This window comes from Trachinotus anak, unplaced genomic scaffold, assembly GCF_046630095.1.
Source record: "Trachinotus anak isolate AG129_WGS33_773 ecotype Australia unplaced genomic scaffold, CSIRO_AGI_Tana_v1 ptg000013l, whole genome shotgun sequence".
Classification (NCBI taxonomy): Eukaryota; Metazoa; Chordata; class Actinopteri; order Carangiformes; family Carangidae; genus Trachinotus; species Trachinotus anak.
The window spans coordinates 10,701,137-10,721,764 of record NW_027273864.1 but is presented as its reverse complement, the minus strand read 5'-3'; the positions used below and the strand labels follow the sequence as shown (position 1 = coordinate 10,721,764).

The following is a 20,628-nucleotide window of genomic DNA, read 5'->3' as shown; positions in this document are numbered from 1 at the left end:
GTGATCCTCTTATCTGAGCAAGAACCATTTTAGCGAGTCAGAGGAAGGATGCATCCTCAGGCAAAGCAGAGATAAGGGCCTTTGATAGAATTAAGCCAACGTCAAACAGCCAGTAGATGAGTCCTGTGAAGATAAAGCAGCCCGGACTGACAGGTCTGATAATAGTCCAAACAAAGAGAAAGTGGAGATTAAGGGGTTCCTTTTCAGGCAGTTGAGTGGACTGCCCAGAGGATACTCCAAAACATGGCTCATCTGTCAAAGACGGGAGGAATGGATACCATCACTGACGCTTCAACTAGGGTCAGATAGTATCTAGGAATGCCTATAATGCTTAGTCTCTGACAGTTCAGTTTTTAAGTTGTCATCTGTTTTATCAGAAAGTTTGTATGTTAGAATATTTTTAAATATGAAGTTGATACCCTCATTTAGAGGAATAAAATAGCAAATATCACAACAGAATGAAGTACAAGAGTTGTCAGGAGGTATTGGAAAACTCAACTAACCCAAGTGAACTCAAGTAACTTAACTAAAAAAAAGAGAAATTTGATTCAAATTGATATACAAATAATCAATGTTTGTGTTAGAGAAAAAACTAACAGTAAAATAGGATTACAAAATAGGATTACAAATTGGAGTTACCTTAAGTAAATTTACAATTACCAGTGAGCCACCACATGTGTGGCAATTGACAGTGTGTGAAAACTTAGCAGAGAGGATGGCACAGATAGAAGTGCGGATAAATCATTTAAACTGTTAAAGTAATGGACAAAAGGTTGAAATAGTTAGCGAAACGTTCCAGTCGTAGACAGTAGACAGATATGATGTAGTTAGCTAAAATGTGAGTGAATGAACAGTAGAAACAGCTATAAGTAATAGGTAAACAGTTGAAATGCAGTAGTTAGCTAAAAATAACAGTTATAACTGTTGGAAAAGTTAGCTGAGTATTAGGCATAACTGTTTTGATAGGTCCGGTGTGATATTGAAGGAGCTAGAAGTAAAACAGTCTAGTTAGAATAAAGTAATAAATAAATGGCTGTACGTTGGTTATATAAAACAATATAACTTTTAGATTTTAATCAATGGCAATAATAACATTCAGTTCATAATCCATTAATAAGAACATATTTAAGTGGTGCAGGTGAAAGTGGGTGCGGGGCAGCAGACAAATGTTGGGAACCACTGTTTCAGAGATTAGAGATCTGAGACAAGATGACTTTTCAGTAAATGATGGAAAACACAACGAGTGTGTTTACATGACAACTAATATCCTAGTTCTGATTGGATTTTAGGAGTATCCTGGTTATGCGCTCGTAAACATCTTATCCTGGTTCCAGAAACATGGATAAGGTTTTATCCACGAATACATTATGAATGACTAGCTTTCTCATGTTCCGTGTAAATGCTATATCTCATATCTCATTCTAGCCCAGTACAGTAAATGCTGGCAGCAAGCTCAATTAGTGTGTTTTATCCTGTGGTAAGATAAAAGTTGGGAAACTTTAATGCTTGGTTTGACTGCTCACATCAACACATTAAGTACCATACAGGCAATCATGCCTTAGTTTGTGCCCATACCCTTGGTCCTTGAAAAGCAGCTCTCTTTCCACAATCAAAGCTAAAAGAGTGAATGAAAAAAAAATGATGAGGAGTTAATGCTGAGGGGGCAGAAAAGGAGAGACAGTCACAGCACTCAGCTGTAACACAGTCTGGCACAACACTAACAAAGGAAATGAGCAAACCACACAGCAAATAACAGACTTTTATTCAACACCCTGGGCCTCACTGCTCACATCTGAGTGCCAACCCTAGTCATTTACAAATAAACGGATTTATGAGAAATATTACGCACAAATTACTACATTTGTCTAGACAGGACATTATTTTAGCTTTACTTACACTGGCATGGTCCAAGTCCAATTTTCACAAATATGTTTATTGGTACATGTCAAACATTTACAGCTTCCAAATTTGCACTTAAGAATAAATGGCATGAATCTGCAAATAAACTAAATTTCTCACCGTGTAAAACTATAAATATAAATTGGACTTTCCTGTCAGAAAAGCACAAATTATACTTCCTACATAATATAAATCAATTTCAAGAATTTCAGAATTTAGTATTTGAAATTCCAATTGCTGTATGTGGCATGATGCATTAAAATGTTAATGTGTCATCTGTGTCACTGTACGTATAATATAATCAGAAGAAGAATGATAGCTTAGAGGATTTCTTACTCATATTATATATCAATACCTATGACATATCCATCAAAACCTGGTCAGTGTTTCCAGTCTACAGCTATTTATGTATTCAAAACAAGAAATTATTTACCCAAGACCTAAAGTTCACTCTAGATATGGTCATGAAGGCAAGGTTTATAACAAATGCAATATGTTACGTTATACTATTTTGCAGGAAGAAAAGCAGAAATGTATCTCGTGATGTATCTTCGTTTTTATTCTACATGTTGTTCTATATTAGTAACAAACCGACAACACACAAAAATGATTTGTTACACAAGGTTTGAAATCAAACCAATGCAGATAACTTATCTTACCATATGACTGAAAAAAATAATTTTAATGTGACTACAAAGGCTACAGCAAACACTGTATTGACTGTAGCTCACTATATTAGTCACAACAAACTTCAAATAGAAATTTTGTTGCTACAGAACAACAGTATTTCTGGCTTAAATAAAACAGTTTTAATAAGGTTTGGTTTGTAATGATGTACAGATACCATCTGTCAGAATGCATGGGGCAAAGCAATATTTTGGTATTTAGAGTGGATTTATGGGTGCCCGGTGCAGACAAAATTACTGTTGGGCCATAGTCATGAACACAGAAAATAGAATACACACAGAGGAGAGAGACTATACTGTCCAGCCTATTACAGGAGTGACACAGTCTCTGAATGCAAGGCTTTGAAAAACGCATTCATTTGGAAACAATCTAACATGCTGTTTTTAGTGTTTGACTCCTCTCCACTGTACAAACTTTAAACAACTTTAAAACATACCATTACACTAATTGAATTTTTGTTGATCATGTTTGACAGGCAGCCACACGTCCCAAACAGGTGCAACAGGGAGTTTACTACAACTGCTTTAGTCATTTTGAGGCGACTCCTCCATTTGCTTTTTCATCAGCTTGATTTTTAGCGTGTAATATTCCTCTTGCAGCTTGAGGACAGCCTCTTGTCTTCTCAGCACAGACATTTCCAAATCCATTCGCTCTTGCAAAATTGTGCAGTGCACTGACGTTGGAGAAGTGGAGCAGGGAGTATCCGAGTGTTCTCCCGAGGCCGTAAAGACAGCAGCACGGGGAGTACTGAATTGTATTGCAAGTGATTTGGGGATGTTAGTAAAAGTCACTTTTTGTTGTTCTAGAAGGGTGGATGGATCTGCATAAGTAGGGAGCTCATGCTCTGTTAGTGGACGTTTGTTTGTTAATCTTTCAACAGTTGTGTGGTCATTTCCATCTTTATCACAGCTGAAATGGAAAAAAAAGTTTGTCCATGACTTTATCTAATAAGCAGTTGCATTTTAACCGTAACACGCATTTAAGCATTTTTACCACTTCTCCAGCCATGTGAATGGTTTTGGTTTAATTTGTCCAGGTTCAAGATACAATACAGTGGCAAATTAATAGTAAATTTAGTACAGTCTAAACACAGAAGAGAAGCCCACAAATAAAAAAAAAGCACTACCTGTTTTGCAGAGTTTCTACCAACTCTGACGCTGAATGGTCTTTTTGATCTTGTTGCAGCAGGTCTGAGAGGTTCATGACAGAAATCACTATTTGGGTCACAGTGCTGAACTCTTCAAGGGACAGGCCTTCATCTGTGTATGAAAAATCATGTCATGCATGGATGTTTAATAAATACAATACAATAAATTCAAAATACAAACAGTGATGATTTGGATTTGCTTATTTCCTTACATTTTTTTAAACTCTAAATACACACACACACATACAGAATATATACAATTATGTATAGCAGAGCCATCCCCATAAACCTACCCTCAAGGTCTTGGCGTATTTCACCAGTCTTGGATTGCAGATTTAATGATACTAATTATAAGTTATTGCTAACAAAGTACCCATTTTCCTCACCTGTACCCGCTTGCCTTTTCTGTCGTTTGATCTCCTCCCTTGACTTCGCCATCAGATTTTCCCACTTTTTGTTGCAGTCAGAAACTGTACGCTGAAACTGTGGAAAGGCATTATTGATGGATTGGGCTATTTCCTCCCAGGCTTGTCTTTTATCTTGTATTGATACTCCAGTGCTGCACTTCCCTCTGATAATGTCCTTCCTCTCCTGCATTAACTGGGCAAGAAGGAGACACTCTTGATCTGTCCAGTTAGGTCTTCGCTTCCTGCTCGACATCCCTTCAAGAAGTTGTTGAGGCATTTTTCTGAAAGCCAGAGAGAGACAGAGAGAGAGAGATTGATTTCTAATTAATTCAATGTGTACACAATTTGTCTCTGTTGCATCCTTGCAGCACGGGGCATACAGCAGAGAAATTTTAGCATCAAGCATTTAACTGTATTGTTCAACACTGATCATCTGAATGACAGGTAGAGCCTTGCACTTAAGTGTTTTTAAACTTAAGTTACTATATTTAAGAGATTTTTGAAATTTTGCAATTATCGCTACCTGGAACTAAATCAAGGCGAAGAGTAAACTGGTACCAGCCCAGACCCTGACGGAATGTCAATTCTATCAGGCACAAGATGCACTATAATAAATAAATCAAAATAAAACCTTAAGGTAAAACGTAAGGCTTTCTTCTCCGTCTCAGGGAAAACTCCACCGCGTCGCAGGGTAATGACGTCCTCTCTTGGTGACGTGTCAGTTTGTTTACAGCGCTGCAGCTGCACGGACATGGCTGTGGATATAACTTTACTCTTCAAAGCCAGTGTCAAGACAGTAAAAACCAGAAACAAGGCGATCGGAATAGGCTTCGACTCTACCAAAGATGAAATTTTCAAGCGGAGCAGACCCAAGAGCGGCTTCTCTCCGAAGGCGAAAGAAGTGGTAAGTGTTTTCCCGAGCTAGCTTTAGCTAACACGGCTAACACCGACACAGACTGACTTTACATTTAATGACAGCTGAATGTTTTGGACAAAGTGGTGCTCATGCTGTGTTGTATAGGCATCAGTAAGCCAAGCTAAGCTCTGCAGCAAGGTAGGCAATACCTCGTATGTTTGGTGTTAGCTGAAACTCAAAGCTTGAGTTTAGTAAAGTGTGTACCGACTGTTAATAGTTAACAAGGCATCTGTTTGATGCGATATGAATTAAATGAGAGGTAGGACTGGGCAGTATAGATACAATTATATATATGTTATGTTATACAGTGATATAGTAAAATTTCTTAAATATATTTGTAAACTGGTTATAGAAAAAAAAAATCCAGTTTACAATGTGTGTTCTCAAGCCAGTTGAATACCTAACCAATCATGGCACTTCACACCAGTGTTACTTAAACATTATAAAATCCAGTATCGCCATGAAACGGTCATGCTTATTGATTTCCAACCCTGCCTAAAACATGTAGACATATTATAGAGACAGCTTCCTTGTTTTAAACTGTATGATAACATTTCTGACAGGTGATAATACACATTAAACTCACTGTGTATATCATAATATCGGCCACCCCTCCAGGAATCATCCTCGAAGCAGCTGTACGTGTAGCTTCAGTTGGAGTGAATTCATGTTTCGACCCATGTGTCAGCTGTATTTTACCTTACCCTTCTGCTTTTTATGCTATGCTGTTAAAAGCAGCTTCATCTTGAGGTCATGCTACATCATGGTAGTATTTAACAGCAATGATGGAGAGGACAAAATACCACAGCTATTAAAAATATCACAGTACTGTCACATTTGATGTGGTAGAATTGATTAAGTGAGAATATATCTGGTTTAAATTTGTCCAGTGTATTGAAAGAGGCTGTCCAAATTTAATTAACCTGACTCCAACCTGTTGTCGTCCCATGAACGTCAGCAATATAGGATTTCCATAATCATATTCCTGTTCAACAAACAGTTCCACAGCTTTACACAGGAGAAATACTAACCTTATGGTCTTGACTACGTTTACGTTTAACACATACAAACCAGAAATCATGATCACATTACTCAGTGAGTCAGTGCTTTATTTCCCCCCCCCCTGTGAATGTGTTAGTTATTTATGACTCTGAAAAAGGAAATTGCATTCCCTGTATTCAAAAAAAGTAAAGTGGCTGTCCACAGAGCCACTACTTGAGAAACGTTAGGCTTGAACGTTGTGTCTGCTTTTAATACACTCTGCCTGTCTCTCCAACTCATCTTGCAGGGTGCCAACTGCTCTGGAATCAGGTTATAAATTGCAGTTAGCAGAAGGGCCACTGCTTCAGATCTTAAATCTTTTAGTTGTCATTTGGTCTTAGTAAGTAATCTAATGTCTACACTTTTTGCCATTATTTATACATCTTTGGCACATGTTTTGCTGCTGACTGATTGACAGACCAGCGATTCTTGTGTCACAGATTATATACAGTTCTTAAACATATCATATCATATCATATCATATCATATCATATCAGCTCTGATCTTCATTGTCTTCTCCTTTTGACCATTACATTCCATTGACATGTAAGCATATCCTGGCAAGCACTTAATTTAATTTCTGATGAATCAGTGAATATGGACAAAAGACTGCAAAAACAACTTTGGATATAATTTTCCAAATGTCATCTACACAGGGAAATAACGATCACTGAAATAAATAGCACTCATAAAAATGCCTTTTGTCAACTTGAACCTGGGTCAGACTACAGGAATTTGCAAATCCTGCCCAGTGTGGGCAATTCAGAATAAATGAGAGCTCTGCTTGAGATCTGGGCAGACAAAAAGCTAAGTTGTTTGAAAAAAAAAAAATCACACTGGGCCAATTGGCCAGACTCAACATTTTTGAGCCCAGAATACTTTTGTGCCAACTGTCAGGTCCGACAGCCACTCCTCCCCCAACACTGACAGGCCTGGACTCTTGCGTTTAGAACTGACCTGGAAAGTTGCCTCATGTGATCTAGATTTAACGCGGGAGTAAGCCAGATGACATAGAAAAAGAGTAGAGAGCGTTCTCCTCATTTTCATTATATTAAAAAGACATGGCAAGTTTTTGTATAATAACCTGAACTAATTAAAACTGTGGTTGAATAATAGACAGATGTTCAACTGCATGTTGTAATGACATTCATCTTCAACAAGGAAATTTTGATTTCAGCTCCTCTTTTAAAAGACTTAACTAAGGTTAATAAATCTGATTTAATTGTAGGAAATTTTATATAAGCTTAAATATATTAGTGAAAACAAGTTGTTTTGAAGCTCTTGTCATGGGACACTGACCTTTAAATCTTGGCAGGAGAGGCAACATTGGCATTTAATTAGTTCAGGGAACTTCGCAAAACATCTCAAATTTTATTCTTCCACTGACATACAGAGACATCATCAATGGTTGGCAGTAGGAGATGGATAATTAGCAACTTGAATATTGCGCTCCATGTCATGAGTGTTGCTTATACAGCCAGAAGTCCTTGGCCCAACATGAATATCATGAAAACAAACCTCTTCAAAGGCACCTTGAAGAACCACTTTACGTTTCCCTTGGGGAGTCAGGACTTTTAAGTTGTACCTGATGTCTCCAGCCATCAGTCTGAGGCAAACATGAGCCCAGTCTAAGCAGCTCTGCACAACCAAGTTTTTGTTATGTTCTGTTACATTGATATTAGAAATGGTGGTTTAATAAAAGCACTGGTGCTGATTCAAAAGAAACCCAAACCCATCCTGTGGTGACTGCCCTCTGCCCCCCCCCACCACCACCACCACTGCAGATATCATCTCAAGCCATCTTGGTGAAGCAGCTTTTGTAGAAATTGAAATTGCGAGTTTGGAATGTCCTGACTGTTTACAGTTATGTCGCGGTTTTCACCCACATCTCCCCCAGCTCAACTATCCATTCTTCTCTCTGTACAGCCTGACACAGGCAGCATTTTTTTGTGCGAGTCCCCTCTTTACATGTATGATTCCATAAACATGCTGCAATAACATTTTCTTTCGGCTCTAGAGCAATTTCTTGGGGAAAGCCGATCTTCCCAAGAGCCAGTGATTAAAGGTGGAAGATCAAAACAGCGAAAATATTAAATTAGGTCCCCAGTAACAATGTTGACGGCCGGCACCAAATGCACAACAGATGTGGGTGCCCTTCTAGACATGAATAACTCTCCAAGTTCCCACTGAAGCTTCACAAAAATAGAAAGAAAACATCAAAGTTGACAAATACACAGTGGTCCTGTGAGGCTTTTTTCCACTCAAAAAGCAGTGCCATGAGAAAGGAAATGTAGCGTCTTTCAAGGCAATGCAATAAGGGCTTGATTGACTAATAAGAGGGCCAGTGTTTGCAGGGTGGGGTTTGGTCAGGGGAATCTTTTACCTCATAGGGGTCGGTTTGGGGCACTGTGATCTCCATTTCACCGCTCACCTCATCTCTCTCCGTAGCATGGTGCCCTTCTCGAGTTTAAATGGAGGGGGTCACTCTAAAATTGTTAAATTGTGTGTAGAAAATAGTGCTTGACTCCCCACTGTGCCTTTAGTATTAGTATTCCAAAATTGGCTCCTTCTCACAGTGTTTTCTTAGAAGCCATGAAAAGTGTCTGGCCATCAGCCAGCACTTGAAAGTATTTTATGCTGTTGGAGAGGGGGCACTTTCCTCTGACAGCTTTCACATTGAAATAGTGTCCTCATATATTTTCTCAAAACAATAGTTTGAATTTCAAGAATCTGGTTTACTTGATATTTTTGTTAGTGGTCGTTTCCAACATTTGGAATTTCATCAAAATTATGTTTTGTGGATGGTCTGGATTATATATCGAGCTAAATAAGGGCAGATTTCAAAGAAGAAAGTACAAAAAATTTCCCCACATACTGGGATATGTTCAATCAGTGATGGACAGATTTCAAAGACGTAGACCAAACTTTGAAATAGTTTGTATGATAATTGTTACAATTCTGCAGGTCAGGATACAAGTTTTTTTTTTTCCTGAATATCTTACCAGGCCTGTTCTTAAAATAAAGGTTTTTGTCAGTCAAACAAAACACTGAAAACACTTAAGACAGAAGCACAGGGTCTGAAAGTACTGTAGCTAAAGTTGACCCACCTGAATATTCACAGAATAATCATACACAGGTCAATAAATGATCGTCTCGTGAAGCCTTATAATATTGCGGACTGTATGGAAATGTGTAATTTTATGTTTACAAAAACAGGACTGCATGAGAAAAAAGTGGAATAATCTTTCCATTTTACAACCACTGAAATTAAGTTTTCTCTTCATTGTCTCTACTCATCATGTTACAAACTATATTGGCACACAGGTAAAAACATGCTGACATACAGCTGTCCAAACTAAGTCTACACTGAGTCGGCACTTTAGCCATGGGGAAGCGATTTGCAGGGATCACCTAGAGATGAATGTGTTGCTAAATGGTCTCTTTACCAGTTGGCCTGAAATCTGCACTGTTTTCCCATGAAAGCCAGGCAAATTGAATTTTGAGGCATCTGCTGTCAGGCCTGAGCACAATCTTGATTTTGTTTCACTGTGTGCAACAAAATGTTTTTTTGCACGATTCATGAAAATGAAAATAAAAGAGGAAAAGGTGGTTAAACAGATTTACAGATGTATGTCAAACTCTAAATCATGCGATGGACACCAGATACCCCGCAGACTAAATTGTTTAAGTGGAACAAAAGTAATGTTGAGCTCAATAGACAAAGGCTCAATTTAAACATTAAAACATGGTGCAAGACTAAAGCAGCAGCTGTGGACACTTTTTAAAGAATGTTGTAAGGCTCTGTTGTTGGACTAATCTTGGTTATTGTGAGTTACAATCTCTGAAATACGACCAATACAGATGACAGCAGGCTGCATACTTGACCCTGACACTCAAAAACACAGAGAGTCTGAACCATGAAACTGCAACAGATGTGTACTCATCTGCTGAAACGGATGACAGCTCTAAAAGAGTCTAGTGTGCCTTTTATTATACTTTTGTATAATGTGTAAGTGGAACAAGGCGTGGGGTATTAATCACATATTGTCTGTTCAAATTGACTAGTGACACTGTTGTATGAAAAACTAATAGCAGTAAACATACTGCATTGTTTTTCCTTTCACTTGTGGTCATCATTCATCTACAGTAGATCAAAAGCATTGTTTAAGGTCAACAGAAAATGAGTTGGTTGCTGCCTGAGAGGTCCAAACTGCATTAAGTCTTAATTCTCTGTTTTTAATGAAGTTTGAGATTTGCAAAATTGTCAAAATCTGTCTTCCACTCTGCTGAAAAGTCTGTTGTTTCTAGACTTACACACTTTGCTTATAGTTGCTCAATTCCTCAGATTCTTTAAATGCTTTGAATGAAAATGAATCATGCTGTGTCAGATGCTGATCGGACACATCTTTTGGTTTCCAGCTTGACGTAAACTTCTTGGTCTTCTCCTTCACTTTTTGAGACCAAATTTAAAATTTTGACTGAAGAGAGAGAATGTGTGTTTTTATTTTTCAAAATTCCTCTTAAAAATTTGGCAGTTGACCTTCTGCTGTTTACTTGATAACGTACATTTGCACGTTTTAGGTTTCAGGTGATATAGGATTATCAGGGTTACAACCCCTCCTGGTTTTCCTTATGCTTGTCTTTGATTGTTGGTCCTTTTTGTTAAATATGTTCCTTGAAGTGCCTTAAATTTAGTAAAAATTTTTTTTAGTAATAGTAATATTTGACACTTAGTGGTAGAAGTATGGGGAAAATCCCACAAAGTGTCGCAGTACTGACAATTTTACAGATTAGAATTTTTTTTTTTTTGCCATCATGATCTCATTGTTATTTTTAGTTTAATTATGCTGAAAATGTATAAAACACTGCTGAACCTGCAGGCACATGCAGGTCAAATTACCTGAAAAAAGTCAAAATCCAGGTGTGTGATGATACACTGGAAAAGTTTTGAAAAACACAATCCCAAATTAAATCCATGGTTTGTGTAATTTTCGGTTTTACACTTGAAAAGAGGAAGTGAAAGATTGATATGTATAGATCTGTCTCGGTCACTTATTGTACTATGGTATCCAACCAATGTGTAGGCACCTCTGACTTAATACTATCTAAATGTAAATGCAGAGTAGGAGGAAGGGAGGCAACCTGTTGACTGTTAACAGACATCAAAAACATGTTCTGATTATTTAGACATAAATAGTAGCACATACAAACAAGCACTATTGCAGTATTACATAATCGTGTTCCTTCAAGAATCACAATATGCTCTGTAGAGTATATCACATAAGTGGGGGATACCTGCAAAGTCTGTTCCTTATATCCGAAAGGGGTTGGTCATTACTTGAATTTAGTGTAGAGTATACATAGGTTCCTCTGACACAAATTTTTCTTTATCCATCTGATGGTGACCCATCACTGGATGTCACCTTTTGCCCTTCACACAACCAGCATTCCCTTTGTGTTCATTTGTTTTGTCCACTGTGGCGTGCAGCTCTTTTCATTAGTTAAATGTGACAGCCCCGGCCAATACATCTGTTTCTCATGGAATTGACTGTTGAAATGTGATGTGATTGCTTCAAAACGCAGCAGTGTAGTTTCCATAGAAATTTGACCAAAACAGATTACGAGACCTGTCTCATTGGTGTTGTGATAAACACAATCCATCTCTCCAGCGGCAGGAATTGCAGAGATGGTAACTGACAGAGATGATTTCACTCACTGAATACTTTCAAATCGTTATAAATGTGAGAAGATTCAGAGATGTGACACAGTCTTGCAACTCAAAAGCAGCGCTGTAGTTGTAGCTGTATAATCTTCATAATAATCACAGTATTCATTCATGACCCCCTTATGTCACAAAATCTATACTGTATCATTCAGACTTACCTTAACATAACAAAATATGGCAATCTTCGTTTTGTAAGTTGAAATTCTGTGTCCATGCATGATCAAAACACATTAATACGACTTCAGCACAGATCAAAAAAGGTCAAGGAATCCATTTGTAAATAATCTTAAAATGTTTGTTTGATGGTTGTTTTTGTTGTTTATAGAGCTGACTGAAGCATTCAAACTGTGAACAGACAAGAAGGTAAAACTGAGCCCATTAGAGAGTCAGACATAAACATGATAATAAAATCAACATGCGGCACTGAAATGTCCTTTCTCTATCAGGCCCACATACCTAAACACAACATAGCATGGCGTCAGTATGGATAGCCCTCGGTCAGGACACACAGGGACTTAAACCAAAGCAGGATAGTCATCATCAAATTCTGTCAGTTACCTAGATTTAACAAAACAAAGAGCCATCCAAGCTCTTTAGAAATCTGCTAGCTAAGCCTTTTCTCTTTTCTTCCTCATAATAATCCCCCCTGATGGTTTGTTTGGGCTCAGTCGGGGCTGGAGGGTAGCAGGGGGGAAGGAGAAAGTGAGGAGGTAAAGTGGGGGTCTTTGATGATGACGAGATTAGATGTAGCCCGGCAGACTGTCTCCTCCTGCCTTCGCTACGAGCTCTGCCTCACACACACCTATGTTGGATGCACGTATACACATGCACACACTCACATATACCTACACATATACCGTGAGCAGCATGCACAAGGCCACCCCCTTCCTTCATTGTTGAGGAATTACTTGCTCTTTAGGGTCTTAAGTTACAAGAGCAATTGATCCCTCTGACCCCCTGCAAACCCTTGAGGTTGTGCTGGGAATCTGAGCTCCAATGTATACACACAGGAGACAGCTCAACCCCCAGAGCAGCACTCTTGACACTCCCCGGCACCCCCCAACACAGACACATACACACACACACACACTCTTCTCCCACTGGTTTGTTGTCTAAATCAGCATGTTCCAGTGCTGTGGATTTAGCCCTGCCTGCTGGTCAAAAAGGTGTAGTACCATGAATATATTTCTTTTAGCAAATATGGCTTGTACATAAATAAAAGGCTGAAGCCAAGTGTTAATTGCAAGCAGAAAATATGGTTTGTAGTAAAAGATAAATAAGTCATGCCTTGTAAGTGATTCTGTTTTCCACTTTGTGGCAGGCCAAGCATAGCCCAGAAAACTGATTATTAAATTACTAAAACTCAAAAATGTGCTTCCACAGCAGTTTGTAAATAAAAATTTTTACCACTAGAGTTTTGCAATTTTGCTAGGTAATTAGGAGTTGAAGGCTTCATGAGATCACACCATAATAGTCACCTAACCATGCTATGTGTTTAGCATTTAAAGTCCTGTCAGCAAATAGTAAAAAGTGCCAACCCAAGTTCCAAGAGACCAAGGTTGGTCTCCTGTTTTGTATGACCAAGTAAAAAAAACCCAAAGATATTCAGTTTAATATCATGGAAAGGTGTTACTACTTACAGCATTAGTCAATCATTAGAAAATTGTTAAGCAAATAAGTAAAATAAATCGACTAATCGATCAATCAACTAATTGTTTCAGCTCCATCTATATCGGGCTTGTGTTCTTGTGTTCTTCCTCCAATAAAACCACAAAGACTACAATTTAATAAGCACAAATTGAGACATGCTAACAATAACTTTTACTCAGATTGAAACAGTTCTCATTGGAAAAATTAGTAATGTAATACATTTGTTGTAGGTTCTTTCAAACCTAACATCAACAAGTATATGTTACAAAGAAGGTTGTTCATTGGAGGTTTTGTGGCTGTGGGTCTGGAAAATCCTACCAATAAGTGTTGGTGGTTTCGGACTCTCAGGAGCTCGCTTCAAAGTTTTTCTCATTCACTGAGACACTACATAACATCCACTGTTCTGAAATACTTTGAAGCATAAGAAAGGTTCTCTTCTCCCCTGAACCCCCCTCTAATCTCAACTGCTCTGAACAACAATTAACTCTTGACCTCTAATAATTGTATTATTACAAGGGTCGGCTTACCTGTGTTAGCATGTGCCCCACAGCAGTGGCTTGCATCACTGTTTTACCCCTTAAACCAGAGAAGGACAGCATTGGTTTCTAACAAATTGCCCAGTTCTGTTTATCTTGACACCTTCTTTTTGCGCTGAAAAACTTGTCATTTTTCAAACGTCAGCTCAAATAAAACACTGCTTCAGGTCACCATGACGCTAGGAATGAATGTTTAGAGACATTATTAGATGGCTGGTGCCAGGTTACTCTTTACAGCCAAGGCAATTTGATAATTGAGGTTGTTAGAGTGAAAAGGCTGAAGGCCGAAGACAGCGTCATTATGCTATCAAAATAATCTCCCACGCTCTGGGGTTGCTGTCACAGTCAAACTCATTGTGTCATTTTTCAATCCTGGGCTTGTCTCAGTTCTGTCTTCTTCTGGATCTCACAGAGCCTTGCTCTGTGCATATTCACACCCACTTGTACTCTGCCAGCAGAGCTCTGTGGACAGGGAAGCAATTTGGTCCTTTTTTTAATATTTGACCGAATTACAGGAGCAAATATTGGATTGAACCAAGTTTCCTCTGGTTTCCCTATGCACACACACACTTGGACATTTTCTCGGTGATAAATAGTAACAGATCATGAATTTAAAGCTTATTAGAGATCGCTCTGTCAGTGCTCTGTATGCAGCAGCTCATGGTTTTATTTATGAGAGCTGTTTGAGGAGGAAATTGCAGGTTTGATTTTTGTATGTCCCTGACTTGATGAATTGTCAAAAGTAAATATTGAGAATTCACAGAGATAGACAAGACATTGGTCGCCTGTCACGTCCAATAAATACTAAGTTTTACATTTACTCTGGCTCTGTCTAAATGTAGTTTGGAGAAAATAGTTTCCTTGTACACGTCTAAAAACTCTTTCTTAAGCTGTGTTGACATGGTGAACATATTTGAAGGAGCAACTGAGGCATTGCATTTAAAGAGACTCATTGACATGAAGGTAATGGAGTTAAATAACCCTTCTTCTCACTTTATCTTGGCAGATCACGAACATCACCAAGCTCAAAGACTTTCTGCTACAACACAGGAAAGATTATGTGAGCGCCGGAAGGTAAGCCTCTCCAAACGGTTGTGGTAATCCACCACAATCAACAACTGCAGTGGGAAAACCCACCAATGCTGCAGGGAAGGGACAGACACTTTGATTCTGACAAAATTCAGAAGGGGTCAAAGGTCAGGGTTATTTGATGGGACTTTCAAATGTCGTGTGTGTGTGTGTGTGTGTGTGTGTGTGTGTGTGTGTGTGTGTGTGTGTGTGTGTGTGCGCGCGCGCATGCACACGCACTGCAAGGGCTTGCTGCTGGCACAGGGTCAGCAGCGAGTAGGGTGGTCTGTAGCGGCAGGCTCCAGTCTAATTGTCTGGAATAATTGAGCTGCAACCAAGTGGAGAACAAATCACGCCCTGGGACTAATCCAGGCCTTCCTCCACTCAAGGCTCCCTCTGTGTTTTGTAGGTGTGGGTGTGTGGAGTAGCCCATGTTTTGTTAGGTTTGTTGATAAAGTCTCAACAGAGCACATTAACTAAACATTAGAGACGTGAATGGGTGGAGTGCAGTAGTATTTAGTAGTGGGAAAATCCATCAAGATGCCATCACTGGTATGTGCACAAGTCTCGTCTACACGCAGCCTCATCATCAGCCGTTCCTGTCTGCCAATTTTCTTATCATCGTCCCTTTTCCTCTGCTGCATTTGACTTTGTTTGACAGAATAATTATGGGCTTTGGATTATGACTGAATTAGTGTAGCTGGTCACCATTCCAGCCCAAGTATGACTAATTAAAGTAAAAGCCTCATTGATGGAACCCTGGAATAGAGGTGGACTACAAGACAATACAATTCATTGTAACATACTTTGACTACAGCTTACACAAACAAACCAAATGTGCTTCTCTAGGTTATGGTAAAGGATGAGTTTTTCCACTTAATGTTTTATCACTGCATCTTTATTATTTCATATTTGGTTTATTTAGGGGATGCATCTTGAGATTATTTTAACTGACAACATATATTCCCAGGGTCCAAGATAACATTGTCAGATTTTATTGTTTCCAAAACCTAAAGATATAAAGCTGTGAAACAGAAAAGCAACAAACTGTCACACTTGAGAAGCTGATACCAGAAAATGTTTAGCATTTTTGCTTAAAAAATTATTTAATGAAACAATTACATATCAGAATAGTTGCAAGTTAATTTTCTGTCACTTGACTTATTGTTTCAGCTCTCGTTTAGTTATATAATTATTTCCTGGTTATGCATTCACGCAATACTTTTTGCAAGAATGACCTTGATTAATTCCAGTCATGCCAATTCAAAATTCAATCTAACCGGTCAAAAGCACTTTTACACAGGAATAGTATCACAGCTTTCTCAGTGCTGGGGTCTTTTTGTTTTCACTAGCCCTGTATGTTCTTAGCTAACGAATGTTGTTGTGTCTTAGAAGTCTACCAGAGGGAGACATTAAGTCTCAACTGCACACTGTGTCCTGTGGCCTGACAGCAGGAAGGTCCTGGGTTTGATTGCAGTCATGCTCTTTCCTGTGTGGAATTTACATGTACCCCTCCATTTCTGTTTTCTCAGATTGTTTCATTTACCTCTCATAGTAATAAAACATGAGCTCAGGTGAATTGGAAAATCAGGGCCATCTGCCCAGAGCCTGCTGCTATAGGGTCTCTGCCCCACATGACCCTGAATAGGAATATAGGGAGTACAGGAAGTGGTTGGAGGTAGACATGAATTTGGGAGGAGGAAAGCATCTGTCAGGGTTTAGACCACTGATAATAAATATGTGCTGAGTATTTAAACTTACTGTGATTGGTCTTGTGTGTTCTACAGTCTCATCTCGTCAGATCTTACCCGTATGACAGACAGTGAACGAGATCAGATCGACCAGGATGCTCAGATCTTCATGAGGACCTGTTCTGAAGCCATCAAGCAGCTACGCAATGAAGGTGTGTGCTCGTATTACTGTGCACCTAATGAACTAGTTTACGAACATTATTTGAAATGTAGAATATGCTTTGAGGCAGTGCTAGTTTTGTTTTGCATTATGTGATATACGTGACTCAGATTTTAGTTTTTAAACTCAGATCTTAACTGTATTAACTTAAAAAACAAACAGCAAGCTGATGGGAAATTGGATGTGTTGTTACTTTTGGGCAGTATTCCAAAGTCGGTCAGTTTATCTTAAATAAGTGAATGTGTTATTGTTGTCAATGTAGCTGAGAAGAAGGTGACATCAGCCCAGATAAAGGAACACAGAGGGGCAGTGCTGGACCTCGTTGAAATGTATCTGAAAGGTGAGTTTATGCAGCTCATTACAATTCAGACTGAACTTGTCTTGTTCCAAGTCCTCTGTGGACTATTTTGAATGCATCCATTTGTTTATCTTAAGGACATTTACTGGTTAAGAAAGTGATGATAACATCATCTGTCTTTAAGGGGTGTGTAAGCTGTACTCTGAGCAGAGAGCAATCAGAGTGAAGAGAATGGTGGACAAGAAGAGACTGTGAGTATTTGGAAAGGTCAAATTCTATATATATGCCTCATTCACACGATTTATTATTTCTTAAAATCATTTGAGGACTGTAGTAAGTTTGCAACCTTTTTGCTCTTGATGCATATGGTTTCAGGTCCAGACTGGCACCAGAACACCACAGTCAGGTGGAGAAAATGCGAGAGGTGGAGCCCACAGAGGAGAAAATGGTCAAGGAAGAAAGTTCTGGTGAGTCACCGAGTCGCCTGAGACACGCTACTGTATTTCTGTGGCACCACAGACTGGCACAAGCAACCCTGCTACTATATGTGGGTACTTTAGGTTAGATTCTTAAACCAGTAGATACATTTGTTGAGAATTACGAGACTTTACAGCAAGAATTTTAGTGAAGCAGTCTGTGTGCTAAAGGTTAAAGGTTAGTGGCTAATTCATCCTTGCAGCTTATCTACACTTCTTTTACATTGATGATGTGGAACACTATAAAAGTGTTCCACATCATTAGTAACATCCTCTCAGCCAGTTTTTAGTCCTCTCTATATCACATCCTCAGGACTATTCTCATCTGTATCTTCAGACAATAGCAGTGGCTTATTGGAAGCAACAGCTGAGATTCAAACTTTTTTTTCCTTTAAAATTGATTTTTAATAGAATTGGTATTTGTTGAAGCTTAAATATATTAATAAATGTTTAAAAGAAATAAATTGTCTTGATTGTCATTATCACAGTAAGGGTATTATTATGTAAACCATGAACACTACTTCTACAACCCTTTCATCACTTAAGAGAAGAAACAAAAGTCACCAAAAGGCATATTTTAATTGTTTTTTGTTCTAAAAAATTTCAGTTAACAACTGCATGTAATTGCCATTATATTTGTGATTACTATCACTATTTCAAACTAAAAACATTTTATCATAATGTGAAGGAAAGCATGGTAAACATGGACTTTTAAATATCTCCACAAACACAGCATTGTTGTGTTCTGTATTGTCATCTTGCCACTGAACTTCCCAGATAACAATAATATTCCAAACTGACTAATGTCCAATATGGTGAGATGTAGAGTGACTACAAGGATACCCCATCTAAGCAAACCCATCTAAATAACCAATAGCCACATTTAGGGATGGTTCCAAGAGAGAATAAGCAACTAAATGAGCGATTCAGATGAACCAAGTGAGTGACTGAGGAAATGTTGGGAGTTTTTGTAGATACATGAAGCGTTTTCACTCCCTGTTTTCCTCCCTGTAGAGAAAAGTGTGTCAGAGGTCCTGGACAACACTGTGGAACACCTGTGGGAGGAAGGCCGAGTGGAGGACGAGCTTTCTCCTGAGGAGATCCAGATGGTATGGAACCTCAGACATCATTATTCATTATTCATGTTGTACAGTATATGTACATCTGTATGATTCATATGTGTTTGATGGATGTATAGCTATCCTTAGATAGCATCTAAATGTACAGGGACTCAATGAATTACACATCCATTGCTTTACTGTCGAGGGTTTTAGGGAGAATTCAATTTGTAGAGGCCCAAATAATGGACTAATTTGGACTTTTGATTTATTTATCATTACAATAAAAAACACACAGTGAAAAGCAAACAGTGAAATTAATTTAGCCTTTTTGCTGGAAGTTCAGATAAAACAGTACATCCAGTGGTCTGGCTACACTGAATTAATGTCTGACATGTTCATAAGCATCACTGATGAAGTGCTGTGTGTTCCTGTCTAGTTTGAGCAGGAAAACCAGAGGTTGGTGAGTGAGATGAACAGCCTGGTGGATGAAGTGAGGTGAGTCTCCCTCAGCACACATGTTCTTGTCCCATTTTAACAAGTCTGTTCTGAACGGCATAACTAATGTCAGTAATTTCATTGTGTTCAGACATCAGTGTTGGGAATCAGTGATGTGAATGGTAAAAATATTTACTGGGGGAAATTGCAGTAATTCAGAGACGCTCTTGTGTGACCGTGTTTCGCAATGTCACTTCCCCTCCCACTAAATTACATGCCCCAAGTGATTGAAATGCCAGGTGAGCAAGACAACACTTACATGAAATATCAGATGTCGATCCAGACAGGATTAAAATGACCCAAGGACATAGGTGTTTGCAGATTAAATTATTACTATGGTAGCCAGAGAAAATCACTGACATGTTTGTTCCAGATGGAGCAAAATTCCTAAGGTCCTGAGGTGAAAATTACCAGACCTGCCCCGGTAATACTAATGCCATCTGGAAGTGCTTAAATATGCTAGGCACACTGTTTTCATGGGATGTTTCATGCTTCCCTTTTGTGCCCATCAGGCAAATCGAGGGGAAGGTGGTGGAGATCTCTCGACTTCAAGAGATCTTTGCTGAGAAAGTTCTGCAACAAGTGAGCTGAGTTCCTTTTGTTTCCTTCACTTGGTCACTTACAGTATTTTGAGAATAAGTCACACATAAACTGATTGTCCATCTCGTTTTCCATGACAGGAAACGGAGATAGACAGTATTCATCAGCTGGTTGTGGGTGCAACAGAGAACGTGAAAGAAGGCAATGAGGATATACGAGAGGTAACACTTAATTAGATGGGGAAAAAAAAAACAGTACTGTTTTCCTCAGTGAATCTTATCAGTAAAATAATCTTCTGTCTTCTAATTTCTATCACAAGGCGATCAAAAACAACGCTGGCTTCCGGGTATGGATCCTCTTCTTCCTCGTCATGTGCTCTTTCTCTCTCCTGTTTCTGGACTGGTATGACAGCTAACACAGCTGCCAGCATGGACTCTGCCTGGCTCTGGCGCATATTGGTGACAACAACACAGACACTGAATTTACCATTTACCATGCTGAACCCGGTGGACAAGTTGGTCTTCATGAAGATTCTGGATTGAGATGGCAGTTGCTTCTTCCCTGATCTTAACCATCTGTTAATCTTTGTCCAGTGCTTTTAGGGCAGCTTTGGTGTTTAAAAGCACTTCTGTGGAGGCAAGCTTTGTCAGGAGCACTGTATTCACTTTAAGTGTGTGTATGGTTGAACACTCTGTCTTTCTCTTCCACTAAAATGAACGATAATGGTTTAATTGGCTGCAGCTCCTCTTGTCTAACTGACTGAAAAAACAG

The 20,628-nt window shown here is 38.8% G+C and overlaps 2 protein-coding genes across 4 annotated transcripts; one reads left to right on the top strand and one right to left on the bottom strand.

Annotated features, from left to right (window-relative positions):
• Positions 1–2,437: 2,437 nt before the first annotated feature.
• Positions 2,438–14,727, bottom strand: LOC139631057 (uncharacterized). Of its 3 annotated transcripts, none has more exons than XR_011693277.1 (4): positions 14,000–14,727; positions 4,120–4,421; positions 3,713–3,845; positions 2,438–3,495 (listed from the first exon to the last, which is right to left on the bottom strand). XR_011693277.1 is itself a non-coding variant. In XM_071495009.1 (4 exons), exons 1-4 carry the CDS (start codon positions 4,891–4,893, stop codon positions 3,111–3,113), a joined length of 942 nt encoding a protein of 313 aa, XP_071351110.1. In that variant the 5' UTR covers positions 4,894–4,998; the 3' UTR covers positions 2,438–3,110. The 3 variants fall into 3 exon arrangements, 1 of the variants encoding a protein (XP_071351110.1); XR_011693278.1 differs by lacking the exon at positions 14,000–14,727 and adding an exon at positions 4,664–4,998; XM_071495009.1 differs by lacking the exon at positions 14,000–14,727 and adding an exon at positions 4,772–4,998.
• stx18 (syntaxin 18) lies at positions 4,857–20,616 on the top strand. Its single transcript, XM_071495015.1, has 11 exons — positions 4,857–5,044; positions 15,015–15,082; positions 16,864–16,979; positions 17,250–17,327; positions 17,470–17,536; positions 17,661–17,752; positions 18,776–18,870; positions 19,259–19,317; positions 19,830–19,899; positions 19,998–20,078; positions 20,177–20,616. The coding sequence occupies exons 1-11, from the start codon at positions 4,892–4,894 to the stop codon at positions 20,270–20,272; spliced, it is 975 nt and encodes a 324-aa protein (XP_071351116.1). The 5' UTR covers positions 4,857–4,891; the 3' UTR covers positions 20,273–20,616.
• Positions 20,617–20,628: the final 12 nt, after the last annotated feature.